At 51.0% G+C, this 23,340-nt stretch overlaps 1 protein-coding gene across 1 annotated transcript; it reads right to left on the reverse strand.

Moving 5' to 3' along the window:
* Positions 1 to 4,752: 4,752 nt before the first annotated feature.
* Positions 4,753 to 13,976, reverse strand: LOC131212460 (transcription factor SPT20 homolog). The gene is made up of 15 exons (XM_058206328.1): positions 13,866 to 13,976; positions 13,527 to 13,790; positions 13,356 to 13,442; positions 13,041 to 13,259; positions 12,333 to 12,966; positions 10,682 to 11,306; positions 9,968 to 10,597; positions 9,468 to 9,895; positions 9,079 to 9,393; positions 8,886 to 9,016; positions 8,531 to 8,846; positions 8,274 to 8,459; positions 8,031 to 8,198; positions 7,879 to 7,961; positions 4,753 to 7,806 (listed from the first exon to the last, which is right to left on the reverse strand). Exons 1-15 carry the CDS (start codon positions 13,974 to 13,976, stop codon positions 7,630 to 7,632), a joined length of 4,374 nt encoding a protein of 1,457 aa, XP_058062311.1. The 3' UTR covers positions 4,753 to 7,629.
* Between the last annotated feature and the right edge of the window lie 9,364 nt (positions 13,977 to 23,340).

The following is a 23,340-nucleotide window of genomic DNA, read 5'->3' on the forward strand; positions in this document are numbered from 1 at the left end:
CCGAGATTCATACGAGCGACGGTAAGTCTGGATGGTTGCTGGGGTCGGATTTGGCGAATTGGCCATTCGAACGGTGGTCCTTTGGTACTCTGGTTCCCAAAAAAACGGGGAACTCATTTCTTCCTCCATTTCCGCCATCGCTACGAATTATTCCCCGCGCCAGGGGCCAATTTTTCACTCTCCCCACCATTGGCCATTCCAGTCCTCGTGCGGTCCCGGTGTATTTCCTGTTGGAAGAACGTGGACAAAATCCCGCGCGCGCACAGATACAAATTCCTGGCCCTGGACCCTGTGCGCTTTTTGCTGTTGTAGTTTTGCCCGTTGCTCTCACCGCCACCGGATGTTGGGTCTTGTGGTTACGGCGCTGTTGGCTTTAAAGTATTCCCATTTCTGTCTGTCAGTTGATTTGATTTATCATGATTTTTTAGTCGGAATTCGCATTTGTGGTATCATTTTGCCAGGTTGCATTACACCATCTCGCCAAGTGTTGGTTGTTTGATAATCATTTCGAATTATCATCGAACAACGAACGCCCAAGAATGGCCGAACATATTCAAATGGTGTCCCGGGCCACTGCAGACTCCTTCCAGCGTACCTGTTAGATTGTCACGAAGGCGTGAAAGCATCGCGAATGGGCAAATACACCACAGGACCAGCAGACGGCACATGTTTTCACTACCTTCCGTGAGTGAGAAAAATCGCCCAAACGACAAAACCAGCCAAATGGAGCAAAAAATCCAGCGCCAGGCTCCAAAGAATGGGGTAACACAAACTTTGTACCACAGCACAGACCGAAAAGCGCCTCGCCTCTGTCCTCTCACCGCGTCACCCGTAGCGGTCGGCCAACATAAGGCCGCTTCGAAAGCATAACGGCGGATAGTGTACGACAAACCCGTGCGAAGGTCTGCAATTCCTGTTGTTATGGCCATTGTTAGCTTTACTCCCGAAACCTGCCACCGGAAGTGGGATGGACCGTTCCGGTTGCATTACATTGGTATTAGTGGAAATAGGTGGTTACTTTTATAGCTGTTTAAAGTATGTTTCGGGTGAGCTTATTTCTGTTTTACACAGGCCCTTCCTTCCTTCCGTAAGCATTTCGTATCCGAAACCTGCGCTGTTTAAGGGCTGCGTTTAAGGGTCTACATCAACTGAATAAAGTGCACAGAGATTGGAGGGAAAACTTTAAATTTATCCACATTCATCGTTGTTTGTTGCGCAGACCATTTTAAAACATTATTTAAATTGATGATTGAAACATCCCTGAGAGGTTCTGGGAGTCCGATCCCCTTCAAGCATCACTGACAACATTTGATCGATATCGTAAGTATAATGACGCTATATCAGCCGTTCCCACCGAGTTTTTTCTTAATCGATCCCTAGATTATACTTTCATGTGCCAATTGAAAATAAAATCAAATTGCTCCCGATTAAGGCGCGAAACGATCCTAACGAGCCGCGCGATTGGTGGCGGCCATTATTTGGAAATGATAATTTCAATTATTGGCCTTTTATCGCTTGTCACTTCTGCGCCGAAAAACGTGAGCGGAAACTCATGAATCAACTGATGAACCGAGCGCGCTCGGAATAAGAAGCCGGCAGAAACGGACCGAACGGACACATCTTGAGAATGATCCGGCTTTGCTCGCCCTTTTCTTGGCTGGCCATTCCGTTAAACGGGGACCATCGGAGAGGGAATCGTGACAGGGCGTGAAAAAGTTTGCTCCGGGTGGCTGGCAGGATACCAGGGGTTATGCTGTGGCCCATCGTGACCGGCACGATCCGTTGCGATGCATAAATTACGATTGTTCGCGCAGTCAGTGGCACTGGACGGGTTGCACGAATGATCCCGGCTCTCAGCGGACCTTTTATCGGAAAACTGGAGAAAGGGAAATGATGCAGCCCAGTGCCCGGTGCATCGGTGCATTATCGTTCCGGAAACTTGCTGCCTCCCGTTCAAGCTGCCAAAGTGTGCTCAACCCCATCGATATGATTGGCTGCAGGGCGGGTGAAATTGATATGCTACCATTGGCACGCTCGAAGACCGTAGCTGCTGGAAAACGATTTTATGAAACAAAGAAAACTGCAGTTCAAAAGCAGTTTCCGCACTGACTCCGCGACCAACGGAGCATTCGGATGGAGCACGGAATCGGGTGCGTACCATGTTGTGCATCCTTCGTAACGCGTTAACGACAGCAATGCAACCAAACCTTCCACGGACACTATTGTTGTCCCTGCGACTTTCATCTTCCTTACGTCCAGTTGCTATCTGATTAGGATTTTGCGGAGCTAGATACCGAAAACTCTCACCATAATCAGGACAGAACTGCATTCAGTCGAAAGCAAAAACCGTAAAAACGGAAACAGTAAGTTAATTCCAGTTTCCCAGCCCGAAAGTTACCAGTTCTACGAACGACTCCCGGTGCAAGTTCCTTCGCCCCGAAGAGGCTAAAGTATCACATGCCACTAAATCATGGCATTAGCCGGGCCCGGGATACTATCGCCTTGACGGACGGATTGTGTCCCTGGAAAGTGGGAAGGCAAAGAATGTCCAATCCTCAGGAAGGTTCACAGCGCGGAGGGTCCGACGATAAGCTCCGACGATGGTGCCAACGAAGTTTAAACTCGATTCAACCAACTCACAGTACGGCCGTTTTGGTGGAGCAAAACTAAAATGAAACGGAGGAGCGTTTCTTCCTTAACTGATCCCGTTTCGATCGAATAACTGTTTGAAGGAAAGAATCGCTCGAAAACCGCTCGAAATAATGAACAAAGGATATAAAATTTTCTTTTTGTGTAATTCGAATAAATGGTGCAGTGTGTCCTCCATTAAACAGCGTTCATCGTAAATAACATACAGTTACCCTTCGGTCGTGAAGGCATCTCACCGAATTGGCCCAACTGAAACAAAGAAGGGTCGACGGAAAACTTGTTAACTGAGACAAGAAATTCAAGTTCATCTACCGGATGTGTCTTCGGCTCTCTGCGCCACACAGGGACGGTTCACTCAGTCCACGGCAGTTCCAGTGCCAATTGGCAGCCGCCGAACGTGCGACCACCAGTGTGGTGGCCATCCGGAAGCGATCTCGAAGCAGTTATTTATGTGTTCCGGTTCGTGTGAAACCTTTCGCCCTTATGCTGCCCCAAACTCTCGGTAGCTTGCTCCGCAGCAGTCACTCAAACTCCGTTCGCCCAGTGGCCTCTCCGCTTGGACCGGAGAGTCCCCTAACTAGACAATGGGACGGGGGGGGGGGACCTTGCTCTTGCCCAGCACTTCCGGTACATTGTTCGGAGGCATCGAGCCACGGCAAAGACAAATGGATGAATCATGGCAACCTCCTAGGTCCAGGAGCGGTTAACCGAGTGAGACCGGAAGGCGCGAAGGACGGGACCATCCCCGGAATGAAATGAACACCATATGTTCCATTTTTCAATAACACTAACAACTCTAATGGAACTTCGGGGAGGGACCACAACGGCAGGCACGGGGTCGACTTGAGGAGCTTGACAAAAAAGGGACCTCGACGGAAGAATCTCGGTAAAGGACGTGGTGGCTCTTTGTCGTCGTAGGGCAATGCGCGACGTTCGATTTCTAGATTACGCCTGTGGCCTACGTCCAGAGAGTCACAGAGAGAGAGATGGGGGGTCCCTTGAAAGATGAGTTGGGTGTTCGGGGGCATAGCGGACATAGCAAATGTCAATATCTCGAGACAGCTCGAGTGGTTGGCAGAGGGAAGAAGCCTTCAGCCTTCGTTATTAGAGCTAAGTTTGCCGTTTTTCCTTTCATTGTTTGTCGATCCGAAAGACTACCGAAATAGGCAACAAAGTGCATCTATCATTAAACAGTGTCTAGCCTATGACAATCTCATCAATTATTAATGAAATTTTATTAACCCTAACCTTATCCTTCAAAAATGGGTATGAAAATAAACTTTAAACCCCTTAATTCCCGATCCATAGATCGAAAAGGATTATGGCAAGCGGCACAAAGGAAGACAATTATGCTCGCTCTTGACACTTGCGTCAATCATTAGGATACCCGACCGATTGGAAATTGGAACACCCAAAGCCCAAAGAATTTGCAATAAGTGCTGCACGCGTCGAAAGTTTTCCCGGCCACCGGAAAGTAATTACAATTGTAACGATCTGGGATGTGGCACCCGAACTCTGGCCCAAGTCGCAACTTTTCGAAAGTGACAAAACAGAAGGAATCCCTTTTTGACGGGGTGTCCTTCGACAACGTTCCGACCGACCGAATGGAATGAAACTCACAGTCCCCGGCATGCTAACCACCGGCCAAGCGCTCAAGAGGAAGCGGAAATTAATTAAAAAACTCCACCCTACACACGTTCGACAGTGTGGCACAGGTGGGTCTCTCTGCGGTGGGGCCAGTGCCGGACAGCATATGTTTCTGGTAAGTTCGCTTTCTTTAGGGTTCGCGCGTTGCAGAATACTGTCTGTGCTTTGGTGTCTTTTGTGTTCGGAAAACAACCATCGCCGGCGTCATTGTCCGAGGGTCTTTTGTATTAAAATTACCACTGTGTTTGTAAAACTTTGCTATGCTTTGTTGCACCGAACAGATTCATGGCACTCGGTGGCCATTGGCTCAATGGGTCCGCGCAGACATGCTAAGAAGGAAGCTGGGCAAGATTGTGATTGTAAGTTGCCAAACAGTAACACTACATAATAAAAGACACAAAGAACCGGTTGGTGTTTTTTTTTTCAAATATTAAGTATATTTTCATAGTTTTCTCAGTTTTGCCATTTTTTCTCATCGTTTTACTCTGTATTATACTTTCCCCCATTCGCGCGTCTCACTCGTTCTTATGCTTCAATTTATATCGTCTTTTCTCCCCGCCGGTACCACGAGTGCTGCACCCACCGACCTCGATCCGCGTCTCGTGTGTGCGCCGTGATCGCCACCACAAGGTTCATTTTGCGGATTACGTTTAGCTACGCCACGACGGGCACGGCAATCATTTGTGTTGTTTGTGTTTTTGTTTGTTTATCGTTTAAATTTGCTACATATTGCGCGGTTGGTTTGACCGCTCGCTCTGCGTCCATCATCATCGCAGTGTCATCAGTATCTCAGCATCATCGTCAGCATCTTCTTCTCCTCGCGTGTATTATTTATAATGTGTGTTTCGCGTTCAACGCACGCAAAGCTCTCTCGGCTTCGCCTAACAGCAACAGCAGCGCAACACGGTTCCCTTTGTTAGCATACTTTCGATTCACAATGTAATATTCCTTAGTGTTTTGTTTAGCATATAAGGTTTAGTGTGGGCATTCTCTCTCTCTCTCTTTCTCCTTCTATCGATCTCTGGATTGCGGGGAACGCAAGGTTGGTCTTCTCAAAGGCATCATTTATGTTTACTCATTGCATTACATGAATGCTAATGGGGGGGCCCTCAATTCGGGGGTCCCCACCACATTTGCTTCATTCGCTTGATCCACTTTCCGCGCACAACCCCAGCCGAAGGCCTTCTTGCGTGTGGAAGAAGAATGGAGAGAGGTGTGAATGGTACGCGCGCGATCAACGCGGCGTGTGGCTGTACATTATACGTGAATGGGAGGATCAATGCTAACCCCTTATCCGACAGTGGTGCCGTGCACCTGCGCCTGCCAGTTTCGGTGCAGGAACCGGGATAGGGAAGAGGCGCACAACAAAGGGCCAGCCCCCGTCATCCGAAACGCGAACCATCCGAGCGACACCGAGCGGAAACAAACATGACTAGAGAGATGGGTGCGCGGGCCGTGGAGTGGAGCGATCTCCTGTGCACCCTTAACGTTTGCACATGTCTGGAGAGATCGCCCCCCCAAAACACATGCCACGTGCACTGCAACACTGTTTTGCACACCGTTTCCGTGTGCCACCGGGTTAAGTATGGATCGCTTTCGTCATCTCATGTCGCAGCTTGACACCACTGCCACGTGGGGAATGCATTGTCCGGATTCACGTATTTCCTCTTCCATCCTTTCCATTGGTCTGTCTGTCTGATCGTATCCGATCACCGAAGGCCCCCGTGCGTCGACCGTTGCGCGGAAAGCGGTTGATTAGCCCAATCGCGTCCCCACAGATCCTCCTGTGCGTCTCTCTCTCTCTTGTAACGACGATCGCTCTCCGATCCTTTGCCGCCCCGTCCCGGTTCTGGTTTGTTTGCTTACTTATGATTGGTTATAATTTTGGGTATTGCATATCATAAAGTGGTCACACCAGCGGTCACCGCCTCTTAAAAGTCCCATCGATTAGTGAAAGGTGGTCGCTCGCGTGCGTGGTCAGGGATAGAATTTTCAAATAATCAATAATATTCATAATAATAGTGTAATAGAGAATATAATGGGCCACCCATCCGTCCGTGCCTAACCATTTTGCTGCAGTGTGGCAATGTTGGTTTCGCTAAAACATGGTGTTGCCAGACAGTGTGTTGGACATAATTTAAAACATTTCTCTGAAAGTTTCGACCCCCTTCCGCGAGTGGTCAAGAGTTGAGTCATCCCTAGGTTTCCTGGAGTTCTTCGCAGCGTCTTGCGTGTCTTAAATTTCCGTTCGATCGATCGTCCTGTCACCAGCCAGTTACGATCGGTGGTTTGTTCTGCCGCAGGCGCGCGCAATGTAAGCAAACCTGTCCCATCGGAGGTCCCACCGTGCTCCAAAGAAGATACCTGATGTGTGATTTTGCAATGTCGTTTGAGGCACACTCCTGCCGCCGATCCGATTGAGCAACCAATGCTCGGGGGATCGAGAAAAAAAGCACATCAGAAACGGAAGTTCCTTTTGTGGTGTTCGCAAAATTACACTCAAGTAGCGCGGCGGATCGCCCGCTTTCATTTGGGGGGCGGAACCGTGTGCCGTTCGGAGCCACCGATTGAAATCTGAATTTGCTTTTCGCTCCCTTGATACGTCCGCTCGTTCGTTTTGTTGCGTTCCACAGGTACGTTTGCTTTCGGTTCCACAAAAACCGTTTCCCGAGGGGACATCCCACGTCCCTGTCGATAAGCTACATTCGTTTAACTTTTCTCATCAAACATACGCTTCCATTCGCGGTCGAGCCGTCACCGTCGATGTGTGCGCGCGTCGTGTGTGCGTGTGCGTCAGATGATCGTAATGTGATCGAACCAGTGGGTGGAAATTTTATTTCGTTTCAGTGTTATGCGCGCTGTGCTAGGGAACCCCCTACACAATCTTCATATTCTACTAATTCATGCGGCAACCGTTTCTGGCACCGCATTCAATGGGATACGGACGAGGAAAACTTTAGTACGTCGTTAATGACTGATCCTTGCACGCACACACTCACAACACACCCACACACAGCTTACATTGTAGATACCACAGATCAGAACACACAGCAGGACGTGGCTGTGCAGCTCATTCGAGCGGGTTGCACGATCGTTGCGCCATCCTATCACAAAGTAGATGTCAAAAACCGCCACTCTCTGAAGCGGGGCGATTGTTTTGGAACTTTTTCGAACAAGAAGGATAATTCCATCCATTCACCTATGGTGGCGGTCGTTTGTCTGTCGTTTTTAAAGGTTTGCGATCCGTTTGATTGACTGGTTGGGCTAGAGTTCCGGGTGGTGGTTGGTTGGTTGGTTGGTGTTCGGTTTAAGAGAAATGGACGCGAGGGGCGCTTAGTTGATGCACTCGGCTTTCTGCTTGTTGTTGCCGGGCACGTTGTTCTGGAATCCCGGCGGCATGGGGATGGAGAACTTGTCGAAACCGTTCGGGAACCCGCCACCATTCGTCAGCCCGCCGTTCATGTAGACGTTCTGCTCGTTGTTTAGCCAGTTGGCGTGAGAAAAGTTAAGCTGCAAAGCAGTTACGCAGTTGAGGGGTCAATTGGTGAACTCATGCTGAAAGTTAGCTGTTGCTGTTGTTACCTGTGGATTAGCTTGTTGCTGCTGCTGCTGCTGCTGTTGACCCATCAAGTTCGACTGCAAGTTGAGACCATGGTGCCCGAAAGCTGTACGAGAAGTGGTCCACATTGTAGCGCTTGCTGATCAAAGCCCCCAAAAGCCCCCCCAACACATACCTTGTCCAGGTTGAAGGTTTTGCTGCTGATTCATTTGCTGCTGCTGCTGAGCGGAGAGGAACATATCGCCACCGGTCGCCTGATTCGGTCCGTTCATGAAAGAGAACTGACGGTACGATACGATGGCCGGATCGAGGGACGTCCAGTCGGGGAAATTGTTACCATAAGCTGGCGTGTGGAGCAGGGAGAAAATTAGTATTATGAAAGCAGCCGACAATGGCGCTTCAAGTGAAGCCAACGTACCTGCTTTGTTGAGACCATTCTGCGGGCCCTGAGGCTGGGCCATATGGTTCGGTTCGTTCGGCTGGAAACCCATGAATGGCTGCTGCATCTGCTGCTGCTTGTTCCAGCTACCGGCCTGCGCCGGTGCCTGCTGCTGACCGTTCGGTAGCGGCATGCCACCGTTCATGAAGGGCAATATTTTACTCCCTGGGTACGCGCAAACAGAACGATCGTTAGCGATTACTGTGTGCCGGACCAGGGCTCGAGGCCACACTCACCTTGCGCACGCGGTACACCGAACCCGAAAGCATTCATGTGATTGAAGCCAGGCGGTGGCATCCGCGTTCGCTGTTGCTGCTGCTGTTGCTGGACGTTCTCCAGCAGCTTGCTGTGGTTGGCTGAGCCCTGCGGTAGCTGCTGCTGATTCATTTCGTCGTTCATCAGCTCGGCCAACGCTTTTTGCGTTTCGAGGAACGGATCGAATCCGAGCTCATCGTCGACCGTCGGGTTTTGCGAATACTGCGCCACTTGCTGTGGTTGCTGCTGCTGGGACTGCTGTTGCTGAGGATTGTGGATCCTGCTGCTAGACTGTTGCTGCTGCGTGGATGATGGTGGCTGTTGGTGCTGCGAAACGGCTGCAGCTGCTGCCGCGGCCGCGGCCGCATGTTGCTGTTGCTGCTGCAGCGGATTGCCACCGTTCAGCAGCACATTGTGAGCGTTCAGATTGAGTAACCGTTGTTTCTGTAGCTGTGATCCCAACAAACCTGCAAAGTGCAACACCGTGAGTGAGTTTGGTTTTATCGCAAGATCCCGGCCGATGCCGTACCATTGTGTTGGTCGAGAAAATGGCCGTTCAACCGACTGTTCTCGAGGAGATTAACTAAATTCATGTCCACCGCCTGCGAGAGCGAATTGTGTTGTCCGTTGAGTAAAAATTGTTGCTGTTGTTGTTGCTGCTGCTGCTGCTGTTGCTGGTTCTTGTGGAAGTCGAAAAACTTGTTCAGCTTCGACATGTTGGCGTTGCCGTACATTTGGCCCACGTCCGTGTGTAACCGCATTTGCTGCTGCTGCTGCTGCTGCTGACTAAGGAAGTTGCCTTGAATGACGTTCGGTTTGTGCATGAAATCGTTCATTCCAAATTCTGCAATGCCAAACAAACGGCGGATTAACGGTAATGCTAGTATGCTCAAAAATTACCCCACGCACAGGACGTACCGTTAAAATTAATGAATTGTGGCAGTCCGTTCAGTCCGTTGTTTAGGTGACCACGTTTCTGTTGCTCCTGCTGTTGCTGCTGCTGTTGCAAGCGCAACCACTCTTCGTGCTGGTCGTCCAGCTTGTTACGCATCACGTACTTGCTTAGCGTTGCCTCTAGGTCTTCGGTTGGGCCTCCTGCACCGCCCATGATGCCACTGGCGTCACCGTTGCCGATGAGCCCACTGAGCCCGTTCAGGTGCTGCTGGAAGCGAGCCGCATGCTGGAACAAGTGTTGCTGGTGCGGGTGCTGCTGTTGATGCTGCGGATGATGCTGCTGAGCCTGCTGCTGAAGATTGCCCATATTCTTGAGCAACTCCTTGGCGTGCTGATCGTTCGTGTCATTTGTACCACTCAGGAGATCCGGCAACTGAGACGAAGTCAACCCGCTCTGGTTGTTACCACCATTAAGTGCTGCAAATTGAGCAAACCAAAGCAAATCATGAGTTCGGCCGTTCCACTAGCGAAGCTGGTGGGTACCAAAACTAAACAAACCTAGGTCCGTTGCCGACTGCTTGGCGTGCAGATTGAAGGAATCGTACGAAAAGAAGCTGCTGTTATCGTCCAGCAGGGTGGCGCCGGTGAGATTACTGAACCGTGCCGCCGGTCCCTCGATGAGGCTGGCGCTGTTGCCCGTGAACTTGTGGTTCAGAATACTACCGTTTGCGGTGGTGCTGCTGGTGAGGGCCAGTTTGCCCATCGATGAGCTGAGCGTCGTAGAGCTGGAACCGTCCATTGCCGTGGTTCCGTACGGTGACGAACTGACCGCCGAAGACGCTCCAGTCGCGACAGTGGCTGCCGAGCTTTCGCTGGCCACAATAGCATTATTATTCTCCGATGACGTCGAGGTGGTGGTTGTGATGGAAGAGGCAGAAGGCGACGATGAGCTGCGAAGCGCCACATTATCACCACCGTCTTCCGTCGCTGGTGCTCCACTCGAGACACCGTTCGGTACGTTCTCCTTGCTGGCTGCTATCACATTATCACTGCCGTTGCCCAACGGATCGGTATACGCTCCGGGTGAGCTCTTGCCACTGGCCGTCTCACTGAGCGAACCACTGTCGCCACCATTCTGGGACGACTCCGTGCTGCTGCTCCATGGGAAGAAAACACCGGGGTTAACGCAACGGTCCGTAAAACGGTCCCCTCTAAAACGATCAAGTGATCTTCCTTACCTTAGCGAAGGTGAATCGGTTTTGCCATCATTATCTGATGACAGGGCGTCGTTGTCCAGGTCCTCAAAGTCCAGTTCGTCATCATCATCGTCGAGATCGTTGATGATATGGCCGTTAGCACCGTTAGCCACTACACGATCCGTCATGCTTGCCGCGGTGGCAGCAGTAGTTGCGTTCGGGTCGTGCTTTTTGCTCTGTCCCTTCGACTCACTGCCATCGTTGCCGTTGAGAATGATCTGCTGTTGTTGCTGCTGAAGCTGATGCTTCTGCTGCTGTTTCAGGTTTTTACTATTGTTGTGTACCTCCTTATTGCTGCTACCATTGAGGGCTGCCTCGTGCGATTGAAGCGGGCCTCCGCTGCCAGCGTTGCTGCTGCGCTGCTTACCGTTGGCCATCTTGCCTCCCTTGCCGTTCGCCAGCGACGCACCCTTGTTGCCCCCGGCAGCTGCAGCACAAACACCGTTGGCACTAGTCACATTAGTTGTACTATCTTTATGATTACTGGAATTGTCGTGACTGTTTTTGTTGTTGTGTTGTGGCTGTGACTTGTTTTTGCCTCCCTTCGAGCGAGATTTTGTTTCGTGCTTTCGGTCAATTCGGTTCGACGCCGTATTCTCTTTGTTAGCTGCTGGAAACGGGAATCGAGAAACGAATAGGGGTTAATGACGCTACCGCCGATTGTATTACGGAACATCCCGAGGTCCATTATCCCGAGGTTCTTCTGCTTCACCAGTGACACCGCTGAGCTGGTGGGTGGTTGGGTGGTAGTAGATACGTAGTGTTATCAGAACTATTCGCACTGAGGAATGTTTACCTTCTTTTAAATTTCTTATGAAAACCAATCCACGCACTCCAACAACTAAACATTTAGGAAAATACGTTTTTTCTTCTAAAACAATTTCAACTAAAGCTTTTCAAAATAAAAATGAAGAAAAACATGGGATAATCATAAACAACATGACTCGTCCTTCGCAAATACTTATCAACAATGGAAAGATAGCAAAAAAAGGACCAACCAATGGCATACAATCATCATTTGCACTAAGCAAACGTAACGGTAACGGTTCAATGACATATTTAAATGGTACTCCTAAAAAGGCATCTAGTTCGATCAGAGCAGGCGAAGACGCAGAGCGACAGACAAACGTGATCATAGAGTCGAGACATAACCAATAGCAGATGACAGAATGTCGTTTAAGGTTTACGGTCGAAGTTCTGGTGCATAAAATATTTGTTTTTCGAATCTACGTTGTTAGTCACAGTGCCCACAAGTAAGGCCCAACTTTGGACCGGGCAATCGTTAGGAACAACAGCACAGGACGCCATGCCGTAAATTGTTTAAGAAGCTCTGTGCACTTTTCCGGTCCTTCGTTTTCTGTCTCAACTAGTGACTACTACCGATAAAACGATCATCACAAGTATTGCTAAGTTGAAGGGCTGAAGGGCTGAAGGGCTCATTCACGGGAATTAAGGAGCAAAATTTGAGCCTGGAATCGGGGTCAAATCCTCCGAAACATGTGCACGTTCCGAAGCTCCTGATACGGTATGTACGGTACCTGACAGTTGATGTTGTAAGTAGTGTTTGGAGGTAGTAGTAGTAGTAGTAGTAGTAGTGGTAGAAATACGGTTCTATGCCTTCGCGAAAGCTCGCACACACCTGTTTTACCGTTAAGCTTATTCTCCTTATTGCTACCGCCGATTCCTCCGCAGCCGGTGGTGAGGGGTGGCGTCGTCGATAAGCTTGGCCACGCGTCTTTGTTCTGTATCGGTCCATTGGTTATGTCGCTTATCTGTTTAATATCACCTGACTTGCTGCCACCAGAACCTAGCGCACTGCCGGTGCCCTTTGTTGTGGCCGCCGCGGTCGGCGTCGCTTTCGTGATGCTGTGGCTGTGGCTTCCGCTGACGCCAACGTGGGACCTGGGCATACTCTCACTACCACCACCAATACCCGCCACACCACCCTCACAGCTGCCATTTACCACCAGCGGGGACGCACCTGCAGTTGATGCTGCTGCCGACGAGGCTCCCGTCGCCGATGGCACGATCGTTGCCGCTACGACCGCCGCTGCCGTCTGACCGAGACTGGCTATCGTGGTCGCGGATGCCGAGCTGGGCAGCGCAACGCCACTGCCGCCACCGCTACCAGTAGTACCGTTGCTGATCGCACCACCACTGCCCGCACTACCGCTGCCGGTGCCACTCGCCGACGTCAGACCTAACTGCGCCTGCATGGAGTCGTGCAACCGCTTCTCGTACTCCTGATGCTTCCCTTGATGCATCTCCTGCGAAATGGGAACGTTGGAAGCAACGTGTATTACCGTACGCCATTCTTCGGCCGAAGAAACCGTCTTCTTACCTCCTTCGTAAAGCTAGCCTCCTGGTCGCCCAGCTCGTGCAAGTACATGCAGTCCGGCTTGGGACAGGTTTGGTTTTTCATAAAGTGGCTACAGTACTTGGTCGTACCTAAGCTCGTCTTTATCAGTCGCCCGTCGATCATGATGTTGTTGACGCTTTGGATTGCCCTCAGCGCGTCGTTGTTGTTGATGTACGTCACGTACGCTGACGCCGACGGACCCTGTGGACACGGAGGAGGTGATGAAGGAACCCAGAGAAAGGGTCAATCATTGGTCCTGGTGCCATCATTTGCCCGGCCACTTCTCGCTCATCTTACCTGCACACCGGCGTACGCTGTACTAGGGTTAATGACCACTTTATGGATTTTACCATACTTCCCGAAGTATTCGTGCTTCTTCAGAATCTACAAAACCCGACGGATCAAAATGGGCACATTAGCGGCATCAACAACACGGAATGGCACGGAAAACCTTGCGGAAAGCAGTACCTCCGGGTCGGCCAGTCTCGGCGGTAGCCCCACGACGAACACCAGGTTCTTCTGCACCACCCGTACGTTCGCGAGGTGTTTCCGGTTTTCGGAGATTTTCGCCCTCTTCTGCTGGTCCCGCTGACGCTTTTCCGCCTTGAACGCCGCAATCTGCTCCTGCGATAGGGGCGTAAAGTCGGCCGGGTTTTCCGGATACGCCTTCCTGCACGCCGGGCACAGTTCGTTCTCGTCCGTGCGGATCCGATGCCAGCAGAAGCGACATATCTGGTGAGTAGAGGAGAGAGAGGGCTCGTTCACGTGAATAAGTTGCCACGAGGAGCATCTCACGCAGGGCAGTACCTGGTATCCGCAGGTGCAGGGATAAAAGTTCAGATCGTCCACCTCTAGCGGTTCCATGCACAGTGGACACTCGACCTGCTCATCTCCGCTGCTGTTGTCCTTCGCGTTCATGACGACGACGATGGTGACCAACGGTCTCCGCTCTCCTACTTCGCGACACGTACCCCTGTGGCGAAGGAAGGAAACGGACTCGATTAGCGAACCTGCGATTAGCGGTGCTGGGCGCCTGGCGGCGGCAAGAACCTTACCTCGAAGACCAACCAGCAGTATGCCGGAAGTGAAAGAAAAAAGAAAATCACACTCAACAGCGGAACACGGACAACTTATACAAAAGGCAGCCTTTGTTGAACTCTCTCGCGCGGGTTTCACACCAAGGCGTCGTGAGCGCCGCCGTATGTAGTAATATCACCGAATCACAATCGAACTTCACTGAGTGTTACTGCAAATACTGCTGGGGAAGAGCACGGGGAAGGAAAGGGTTATTTTTATCCCTGTCCTACCACTCGAAGCCACCCGCAACCGCCGTCAGTCGTGACGCTGCTGCCGGGGCGGGCGTTCGATGATGATGTCGTCGATCGATCCTGAGCGATCCGATCGTACACAACGCGGGGACAGAGCTCGCCTGTGAACGCGCCCTGCTCTCGGGTGACTCACACTCGGCCACTATCCGTGCTCTTGTCTATGCGTGCGCGTGTGTGCAAGTGTTAAAAAACGGGGGTTTTCGAAGACGTCGGATCTCGTCGACCACTCAACCGAACCACCGTAAACACTACCGAAGCTGCTGCTGATGCTTCACTCACTTCACACAATACCCCTGCGGGGGTTACGATTTGTACAATTTCAATCTGCGAAAGAAAGTTTTAGAATAAAACAATCGGCGCCAGGGAGATCGATGCGCGGAAGCGTGTGCTTCAAAATCTGGTCCTTTCTATTGCTTCTAATACTATTTTGCTAAAAATACGGTCCGTTTGCATGTTGCTCACGACAGTGCAATTACGGTAATCGGTTTATGTTTTATAAATGGCCACAGTCTCGCTCCGCCGACATACTGTGCTGTGCTGTGGAAGAAGGTGCACAGAACAGCCCGCTCGACCATCGGAGACCGTGTCCGTGGCGTGAAGAGCTGACGTACGGGGGTCGAATATCAAACGCGAACCACCCTAAATATAGACCCACCCGAAAGCGCACCACCATACCGGGCAAGCGGTTCGGCGCAGACTAGAGGTTTCGCGCTCTCCGGTTAACTGACCCCTTGACCATCGCCAGAACAAAACACACTCACGCACCGAAATTCAGGACTGGCACTGAAACTGAAAGGGTGTTTCATTTTTCGAACGTCATATTCACAAACAGCAGGGTCGCCGATGAGCCACCGTCCACCGAAGTGGATGAGCGATGGAGACTTAGCTTTGTAGAACTTCAACCGTATCAGTTGGCGACTGTGACGGGCAGACAGCGTGACTGCTTCAGTGCTGAGGGATGGATGCGCAGGAATGGCCTCGTACCGTGCGTTCTCAATCGTGTTTGCGTTTCACTGTTTGTATTTTGATAATAATTTAATTTGTAGCATTTGTACCAACATTAGCCTGCTGTCAAAAGTAAAATGATGCCATTTCGTGGAATACTCTAGAAGGAAATGACGCACGAAGTAGAAACGAATAAGGATGCAAAGAGCAGCTTAGTAAGCTTTGCATTGTGCACCACCCGATTGTCAAAACTGTAGCCATAGTTGAATGCAAATTTGTTTGAAAAATTATCATTGAAGCGCATCGTTACTGACTATGTTACTGCGATAATAGCTGAGAGCGTTCAGTCCGAAATTGCCCTGTGAAAAATATGTACAACATCAACCTGGAGGAGGGAGTGTACCACCGCTCACTCAGCCAGCCACAAGCGGGTGCATTATCTTTCAAGTGCCGTTACAAGATAACCGTCGCCAGCGAACGGGCGCAAGGTTAATTGATCGTTAATCGAAGGAACCCTGCAAACGCTGCTGGGGACCCTATCTTCGATTGGAAAGGTAAGTTTTCATCAGAACTGAGCGGGACCGTGGTGTTCTTCGCCGAATGGACACTGCTATGCAAATGTGGCCACAGTTTATCGGCGGATACGTGCCGCGCCACGATAGCGATGCTATAATTTGTGTTCGACGGTAACAGAACCAGCACATTAGTCTGACCATAAGCACCGTCTTGGATTCTTTCGACTGTGCATCGGAGATCGCTTCCCGGAGCTCACTGGAGAACCGTTACTCTTGAGGCATCACGTTCGTAACGTTGCTTCGACGATCGCGGACCGAGGAAGACGAAGGCGGTGCGTGCCGTTTTCGCGGAACATTCTTCTCGGCACAACCATTCCGCCGGAGCGGTACGAACGACCGGTAGTGGTGGTGGCTGCCGTTCACGTAGAGGGTAATTTCCGCCATTCGCCATTCGATAACGTAACACTGCGACTTGCGCGTTAACCAACATGAGCGTGTTTATTTCTTGAGACAATGTGCCTTAATAATTGCCAAATAATGCTAAGTCTGAGACCACACACGCCAGTACCATCGCCAGGAATTCAGCAAAAATAAAAGGTTGAAGTTGGGTCGATGAAACGGACGCGTTTGACATATTAGAAAACAAGTTTGCCCGTAGTGATCAACGGCGCAAAACCGGATACGCTGCTTAAAACCGGATAGCATGATCGTAGTGAGATATCGGCATCCACAGAGTGCAGCTGATCGTTACTACGCAACGCGTCGCACAGGGAGTACGTGCCCAACGAGTTGGAGCGGAATAAAGACACGGCACGGCTCTGTGGCGGAATTGGCCGCCCGATGCACAACCCCTCCATAGTTATGAATCTTTGTCGCAACGGAACCGTGTCCTTGGGGACTCGATAATTGCCTCCTGTACAAACGGTGGTGTTGCGGTGGGGCTTTAATGCCACACCATCGGGTGCTGGGCATTTCTGACTGACACAGCGTTCGAACGCCCTTTCCGCATTGCCTGAGGGGATCGCAACACTTCCACGCGGACTACCATCGATTCAATTTTCTTATCGATCACTCAAGCAAACGTCCGGCAGCTGAGAGCGCGGAATGAAGCTGGACACTATTCAGGAAAGCGGAGGGCGACGCAAGACGAAGACCGAGACAAAACGCACCCCTTCCTGTTGGTCGGCCATGCTTCGCCAACAGTTCATGCTACAAGAAAAAAAACGGCTTGTAAAACATATCGATAACTAGTTTAGACCCCCTCCTAAAGGTCACCCCCACTCGTCGGGGCATACCGGATCAACGTTCCGCCCGCACTCAGACGCTACTAAAGGACGTTAGGCCATTTTGCCAGTTCATTAAACAATCGAGAAATCGTCTGCATTAATCCACCACCATCAAAGTAGGCAACTTTCGAGCATCGGAATCGGCAGCGGTCGTCGATCGCCGCGAACACCGCTGATTTGCCTCGTTCACCGCGCACACGCCGTCCGCGTTCTTTGGCTGCACCGTCTTGGCTTCGGCGGTTCGTTATGGTCGCCCTTGAACTTTCTAAATTGCAACGGCTTCGGCTTGCTTAAGGAATTCAGCGGAGAGTCGGGTGCCCCACGTAACGGCGCGGGCAGCGTTTTGATTTCGGAGGATCGGATGACGGCCTGCTGTTTAGTGTCATCTCTTTCGGATCGTCTCCTCCGAACGGAGAGAAAATCTGCAACTCTTGGAGTACGTGCAAAATGTGCACTTCAACACGATGGCAGCAAGACTTTGGGTTGTTCTTTTCTTCCCCCTTTCTGGATGGATTAAATGGACCATGGATTAAAGAGAAGACCGCGCACCGCGAGAGAGAGAGACAGAGAGAGCAGTTGTGAGAAGGAGAAAGGGAAAAAAACAAACCCAACGAAAAAATGCCAGACGACGCGCCTGTCAAAATCAGCTGCTAAGAATGCGGCACCTTCCCGAGAGCCTTGAAAGGATCGGTAGCGCGTGTGAGAGAAAAAGAGACGCACGTATCTGTCCCGCCTGAAGCCTACGTTTGCGCAGATGAGCAACGCGCACTTCCGGAGGAGAGATTTTTATCCTGCGAACCCCTCCATTTACCCCTTAGCCTGGCCTCCCCCCGAGGACAGTCCAAAACCGAAGAGCGTTACGCTGTGTTTTATCATTGTTAGAAAAACCGGGCACACCATTCAAATACACACCTTTTTAGCGGGACAATTCTGTGGCACATTAATTGCACGTTACGCGTCCCTAATTCAACGCCGTCACTTAAAGGAAACTTCCGGTCAACGGCAATGCACCGCGGCGAGCGGCGAGAGAGGGACAGAAAACGCGTCAAAGAGAGAGAGAGAGACATGCGAAGTACCGTATACCGTAAACGTGTCACTGTGCGAGCGAGAGAGAGAGAATCGCACCGTCAACGTTGATGACGACGACGGCGCCGCGAGTCGAACAAAGCAACACAAATGCGCGAATGTGCGCCCTCCGACGGTCGGAGTCACAAACACTGACTCAGCTGCTGATCCACAGCATCGTATCGCGGTTGATCGAAGTTGTGCAATCGAAGTTAAATTACAAAATTGCATCCATTCACCCGTTCGTGGGCCACTACTACCAGCAACAGGACACTCACAACACGACCTGCATCGAACAGAGCATCGCCGAGCAGCTTTGACTAATTATCGTCCACCAACCAAAATCGATCCGATTTGTAAACTTGCGTTCGTTGAAGCTGCTTTACTTGATGGGCGATGGGAAGCAGCAAGAAATATCCACTTCGCACCTCAGTAATGGATGAAATCATAAATTTATGATCGCTACCATAAACCACAGCCGACAATCGGAAACGGAGCGCGCTCAAAAACTTAAGTCAAAAAACGTGCTGCACACATATTTTTTCAGTGGCCAACAACCAAAACACCGCCGCGCACATGTTGTCTACTGGTCCCCCCGTCTGGTAAGCGCTAGTGCGTCTCAGCCTCATCATGAGCCCCCCTCTGCACGACTTACTATCAATTTAACCCAGTCTGAATACTGTCAACACTTCCTAATGTACGTTGTGCCTCTTTGAAGGGATGAATCACACACCAATCACCAACGTTTGCCAGCCGAGCCGATTATCGACCCCACAAAGCTGATCCCCAAGGGGATCGAGTTCAAGGATACGCCGCCAAACGCTTTTTTTGCACAAACCCGTCGTCGCAAAAGCAAATAAATAACAACCGAAAAAGTGGACGGACGGTGCGCTGTCGTCATCCACAGAGAAGAGCTGGCCAACAAACGGTGGCCACATTGTGACATTGAAATGCCCAGCGTTTCGTGCTGCGGCGGCGGTGACGATGGTGTCAAACTAAACAACGCGAAATTCGCGTTCAAATAAGGGTAACAATATGGCGGCGATCATCCAGAAAGCCCCGCCGCCGTGACGTGAAGCCGAACACACATTGGAAAGCAAACCATTTTTCGCCAAATCGCTTCGCGGTTGGCACAGAACCTCTAAAGAAGCACGTTCAATTCTGCGAAACACAAAAACCCATCGGGCGCGCGAAGGTGAAGCTCTATCGGTGCGGCAACATGGTTGCAGCAGACGAACGTTCACAAAAATTGGCAAAAAGTCGCCCGATTCGGGGATACTACTTAAGGGCTCTCCCTCACGTTGGACAAAAATGTCTTACTTTATGGTCCTGCTTTAAATTTTGATGCTATCAAAGGCGTCAAACATCCGCAGCAAAGTGTGGCATCGTTGCGGACATTGAGTGAAGAGGTCTAGCTTTACGATCATAGGTTTATAGGCCCCACCTAGGCGGACGATCGAGGAAAATATGATCATTTTGTTGGAACCGTTTCATGTCCGGTTTCGATCGCTCCCTCTCGGGCATTGGCGCGTCTCGCTCTCTCTATCGTGGTGAGTCTGTCAAAAGATGGATCCCCGGGGCAGCAGCGAGAGAGTTTACTACGCACCCCCCCCTTTGGTTGGGCATCGCAGATCGGATCGCGCGAAGCCACAACAACAACACACAATGTGGAAAGCTGTGAGCAGTTTGACATCGAAGCGCGTTTCACCTTCACACAGGCGTCATTTTTGCGTCTGAGAGCGGGTTTTGAAAACCAAAAACCCGAAAACAGTTCCCCGTTTTCACGCGTACGCACACAACATCAGGTTCCGCTGGGTGGCCCCGCGCCATCCTCGGTGGTTACGCGGTTACGATGTACTATTTTTATAACAACTCCTCGCTTTGCTGTTGTCGGCTCCGCACAATGGTCCTCTGGTTGCAGTGTTTCTTCCTCGTTGTTTGAGGAAAATTCCGCACACATGTCTGCCACATCACCGTGTAATCGCTCACCCAGTCACACGCGTACCGGCCACTAGTATCCAATCAAGGGGAACGAAAAATTGAAAGTTCTTCCTCGATCCCCCTCTCGCGTGCTGGTACCGGATGTGGATAGTTACGGCGAGATGTACACTTAGCACCAACACCAACTTCCGTGTCCCACGGGAACTTCGTAACAGGAAATGCATCCACACGGCCCCCCGAAAGCGGTTTGGGGAGCACGAAACCAATGGAACCGGTTGGAGAGTGCCACGACGGACAGGCAGAGCCTTTTTGTCTGCAACAGTCCCGATAAGCCCCATTTCTTATCAATGGCTGTTGCGAGAATGTATGTGGAGGAAGCTTTTGATAGTAAAGGGCAGGCTGGCGAATGCCAAAACAACACCGAAAACTGTTAACAAACGTTTCAAAAGTAGCACTGCACTCCTCCTTTTTTTTCCTTCGATGAACCCCTCTATCGGACACGGTGGCAGCTGGAAGCGCGCGAGTGGCATTTGTCGATTGCGCAGAAAATTGCGCCGCAAATTAAGTAACCGCTTGGAAGGTCGGCCGGTTGGTCGGTTGGTCGGGGAATTATGTGTGCTCCTCTTGGCCGCACGGCGTTGGCAGACGAACGAGTGTCGTGGATAAATGTCGCTACTAATGCTGTGAATGGACCGCCCGCCCCCCCAGGACGGTTGATTTCGCATAAAATGTGAATGTAAAAATGCGATCCACCTGCCGAGGGGCCTTGCCTTCGGAGAGAGGATCATGTTGCATCCTTCAAGCTTAATCGAGGGAATTGGACCAGAATGGCTGGCTGGTGGACGGTGCAACGAAGCATATCAACGACAACAATCTGTACTTTGAGCCGATGCAACCGCGCACAGGACGGAGGAGCTACGAGTCACACGTAAGCCCTCCATCGGGCGAGTGGTTCGAAAAACCTCCGGAAAGCTATTAGTCGAACATGACTCGAACCATGGGAATGTGTTCGCCAGCGTCAATCACTGGAGCATTACGGAACCATCGGGTAACGGTAACCCGACAAGTGCTGAGACGATACCTTACAACGAAATTGTTCATTCAAATGGGATGCCCTCGAGTTGCGAATCGGAAAACAAAGTTGTTTATTCGGCAACCAGTACGTTATCAAAACCCTCTTCCTACAACCCGTGCCCGTGTTGGCACACACTCGGTCACCAGACTTTGTTATCGTTTAATGAACGCGGAATTTTCCACCTCTCCATTGCCCCACACGGGGAACACGATCCGTGGTGATTATTTCGATTGCTTGCAAAGAGTTTGTGCGTAGTGCGAGTCGAGGGGGTTTTCCAGAAACAATTGAAAGCGCACTTCCACGATAAAGCATATCAAACCAGAGGGACTATCAGCACGCTCAGGTTCGCCGTTTACAGCCTTTGGTATTCTCGGCAGCGGAAGCGACGATTCAATTAACCGGAGGTGCAATCAAGGTTTAAGAAAGGTTATCCACAAATCCACGAGTTCAGGGACCACGGGGACAATCTGTTTCGTGTGTCGGATTGGTTAAAGAGCAACCTGAGAAAAGGCGTAGTCCGGGGAGCCACGAAATACCAGCGGACACAGGGTGGCGCGATGGTCACCTCGATAGGCTGGTCTTGTATACCTTCGCCGCAGAGGAGAACCTGTTTTGATGTCTTTTAACCACAAACACAAACACATGGAGAGCAAAGTGTGGACGCGTTCTCTTCTTCACTTTGCTGGTGCGCCACTTCTGGCCGCGGCCGCGTTTATACCTACTCCCAAACGCGGACTGGAAATCCAATAATGTTTGTCTACTTACATCAGCACACACGCAGGCACAGCGCTATACCATTCGTGATCCACGGGATTCAATCGATCGGTCCTGACTGGCGACACTGCACACCTTTCCGTCGGACGAGGCGCATAAACGCGCAACGTTGTGATCGTGCTCTGCCATTAGGAGGTTGATTGTTCGGTATGTAGCCACCCCCCACGGTTTTGGCTCTTCAATCGATTGCCTTTGCCCTATCTACTGCCCGGCCTGGAGGTATTTCTCTTTGTTCTCGTAAATGCCACGCCAAGCCGAACGGCTCGCCGCTGGGCGAGATTGTCCGTGGACGGGAGAGACTTAGATTCATGACCTTTTCCCTCCGCCAAGGCGTAGGCATGGTAATCTAGGGCTGTAAGGATGGATCGCTGCAGGCCATGGCAGGTTTGAAGGCGGTCCCCAGGCACCTAGTAACGTCAACAGCTTGGTGCTGTGATGATTACAAATGTTCTATTTTTGTGGTTGATTTCGAAAAGGAACCTCGGGGACCACGGATCCAGCTGCGGACCCTAGTCACGATTGTCGTGTTGATCACGAATGTTTGCTTGCCGCTAACCGTTTCACGCTACTTTATGCTGGGCTGCTTACAATGCATGTTGCAAAGTGCAACGGAGTGGTAAAACCGACCGAAAGCAACAGCTCCACGTAACCAACTCCACTTTCGGCTTCGACCAGAGAGCGCAACAAGCTGAACGAGAGTTCGACACTCTGGACACCGATCGCGGTGTGGCCGATTTCGTTTTCGCTTTCTATGCAACAAGCCACCGCTGCCCGAAAGAAAGACCTTCGCGTAAGACGGCCAACAATTGCCTGGCCTGGCCAGGCGGGAGTGCCACCGCCTCGTCGTCCCCACGGTGGGCGCGGAGGGAAACAAAATCGGTTGGTTAGTTTGTAATTTTCCATTACGCCGTTTTCACTTTTCCTGCTCCGCCACAAATGGCCAACCGGTGGCGCGAGGGCTGGTGTGCTGACCACGACCGCTTCGACGACTGCTCTCCTAAAAAACATACCACACCGTCACAAGCACACTGCACTCGGGCGCACCCAGGAATTACATCAAACGATTCACGGCCCCGGCAGCCGTGTGGTAATTATTCTTCGCCATTTTGCCCTTTTTTCAGAAGACAGACCCCGTATTTCTGCTGCTCTGAACGATCGGTGGTCAACCTCCGTGGTGACTGAGATGGGTGCAAAGTTTTCTTCTCCGTGACTGAAGGTGAACCGATGCAGAGCAACTTTTGTCGATCCTGTGTCTCAGCCTACTGGGCCTACGATTTGGAGCAGCAGTGCTTTTCCAACCAGCAACCAGGTGGCCTTTGTCTTTCTGCGCCACAAAAAGGCCACCAAACATAA

Source organism: Anopheles bellator, chromosome 2 (assembly GCF_943735745.2).
Source record: "Anopheles bellator chromosome 2, idAnoBellAS_SP24_06.2, whole genome shotgun sequence".
NCBI lineage: Eukaryota > Metazoa > Arthropoda > Insecta > Diptera > Culicidae > Anopheles > Anopheles bellator.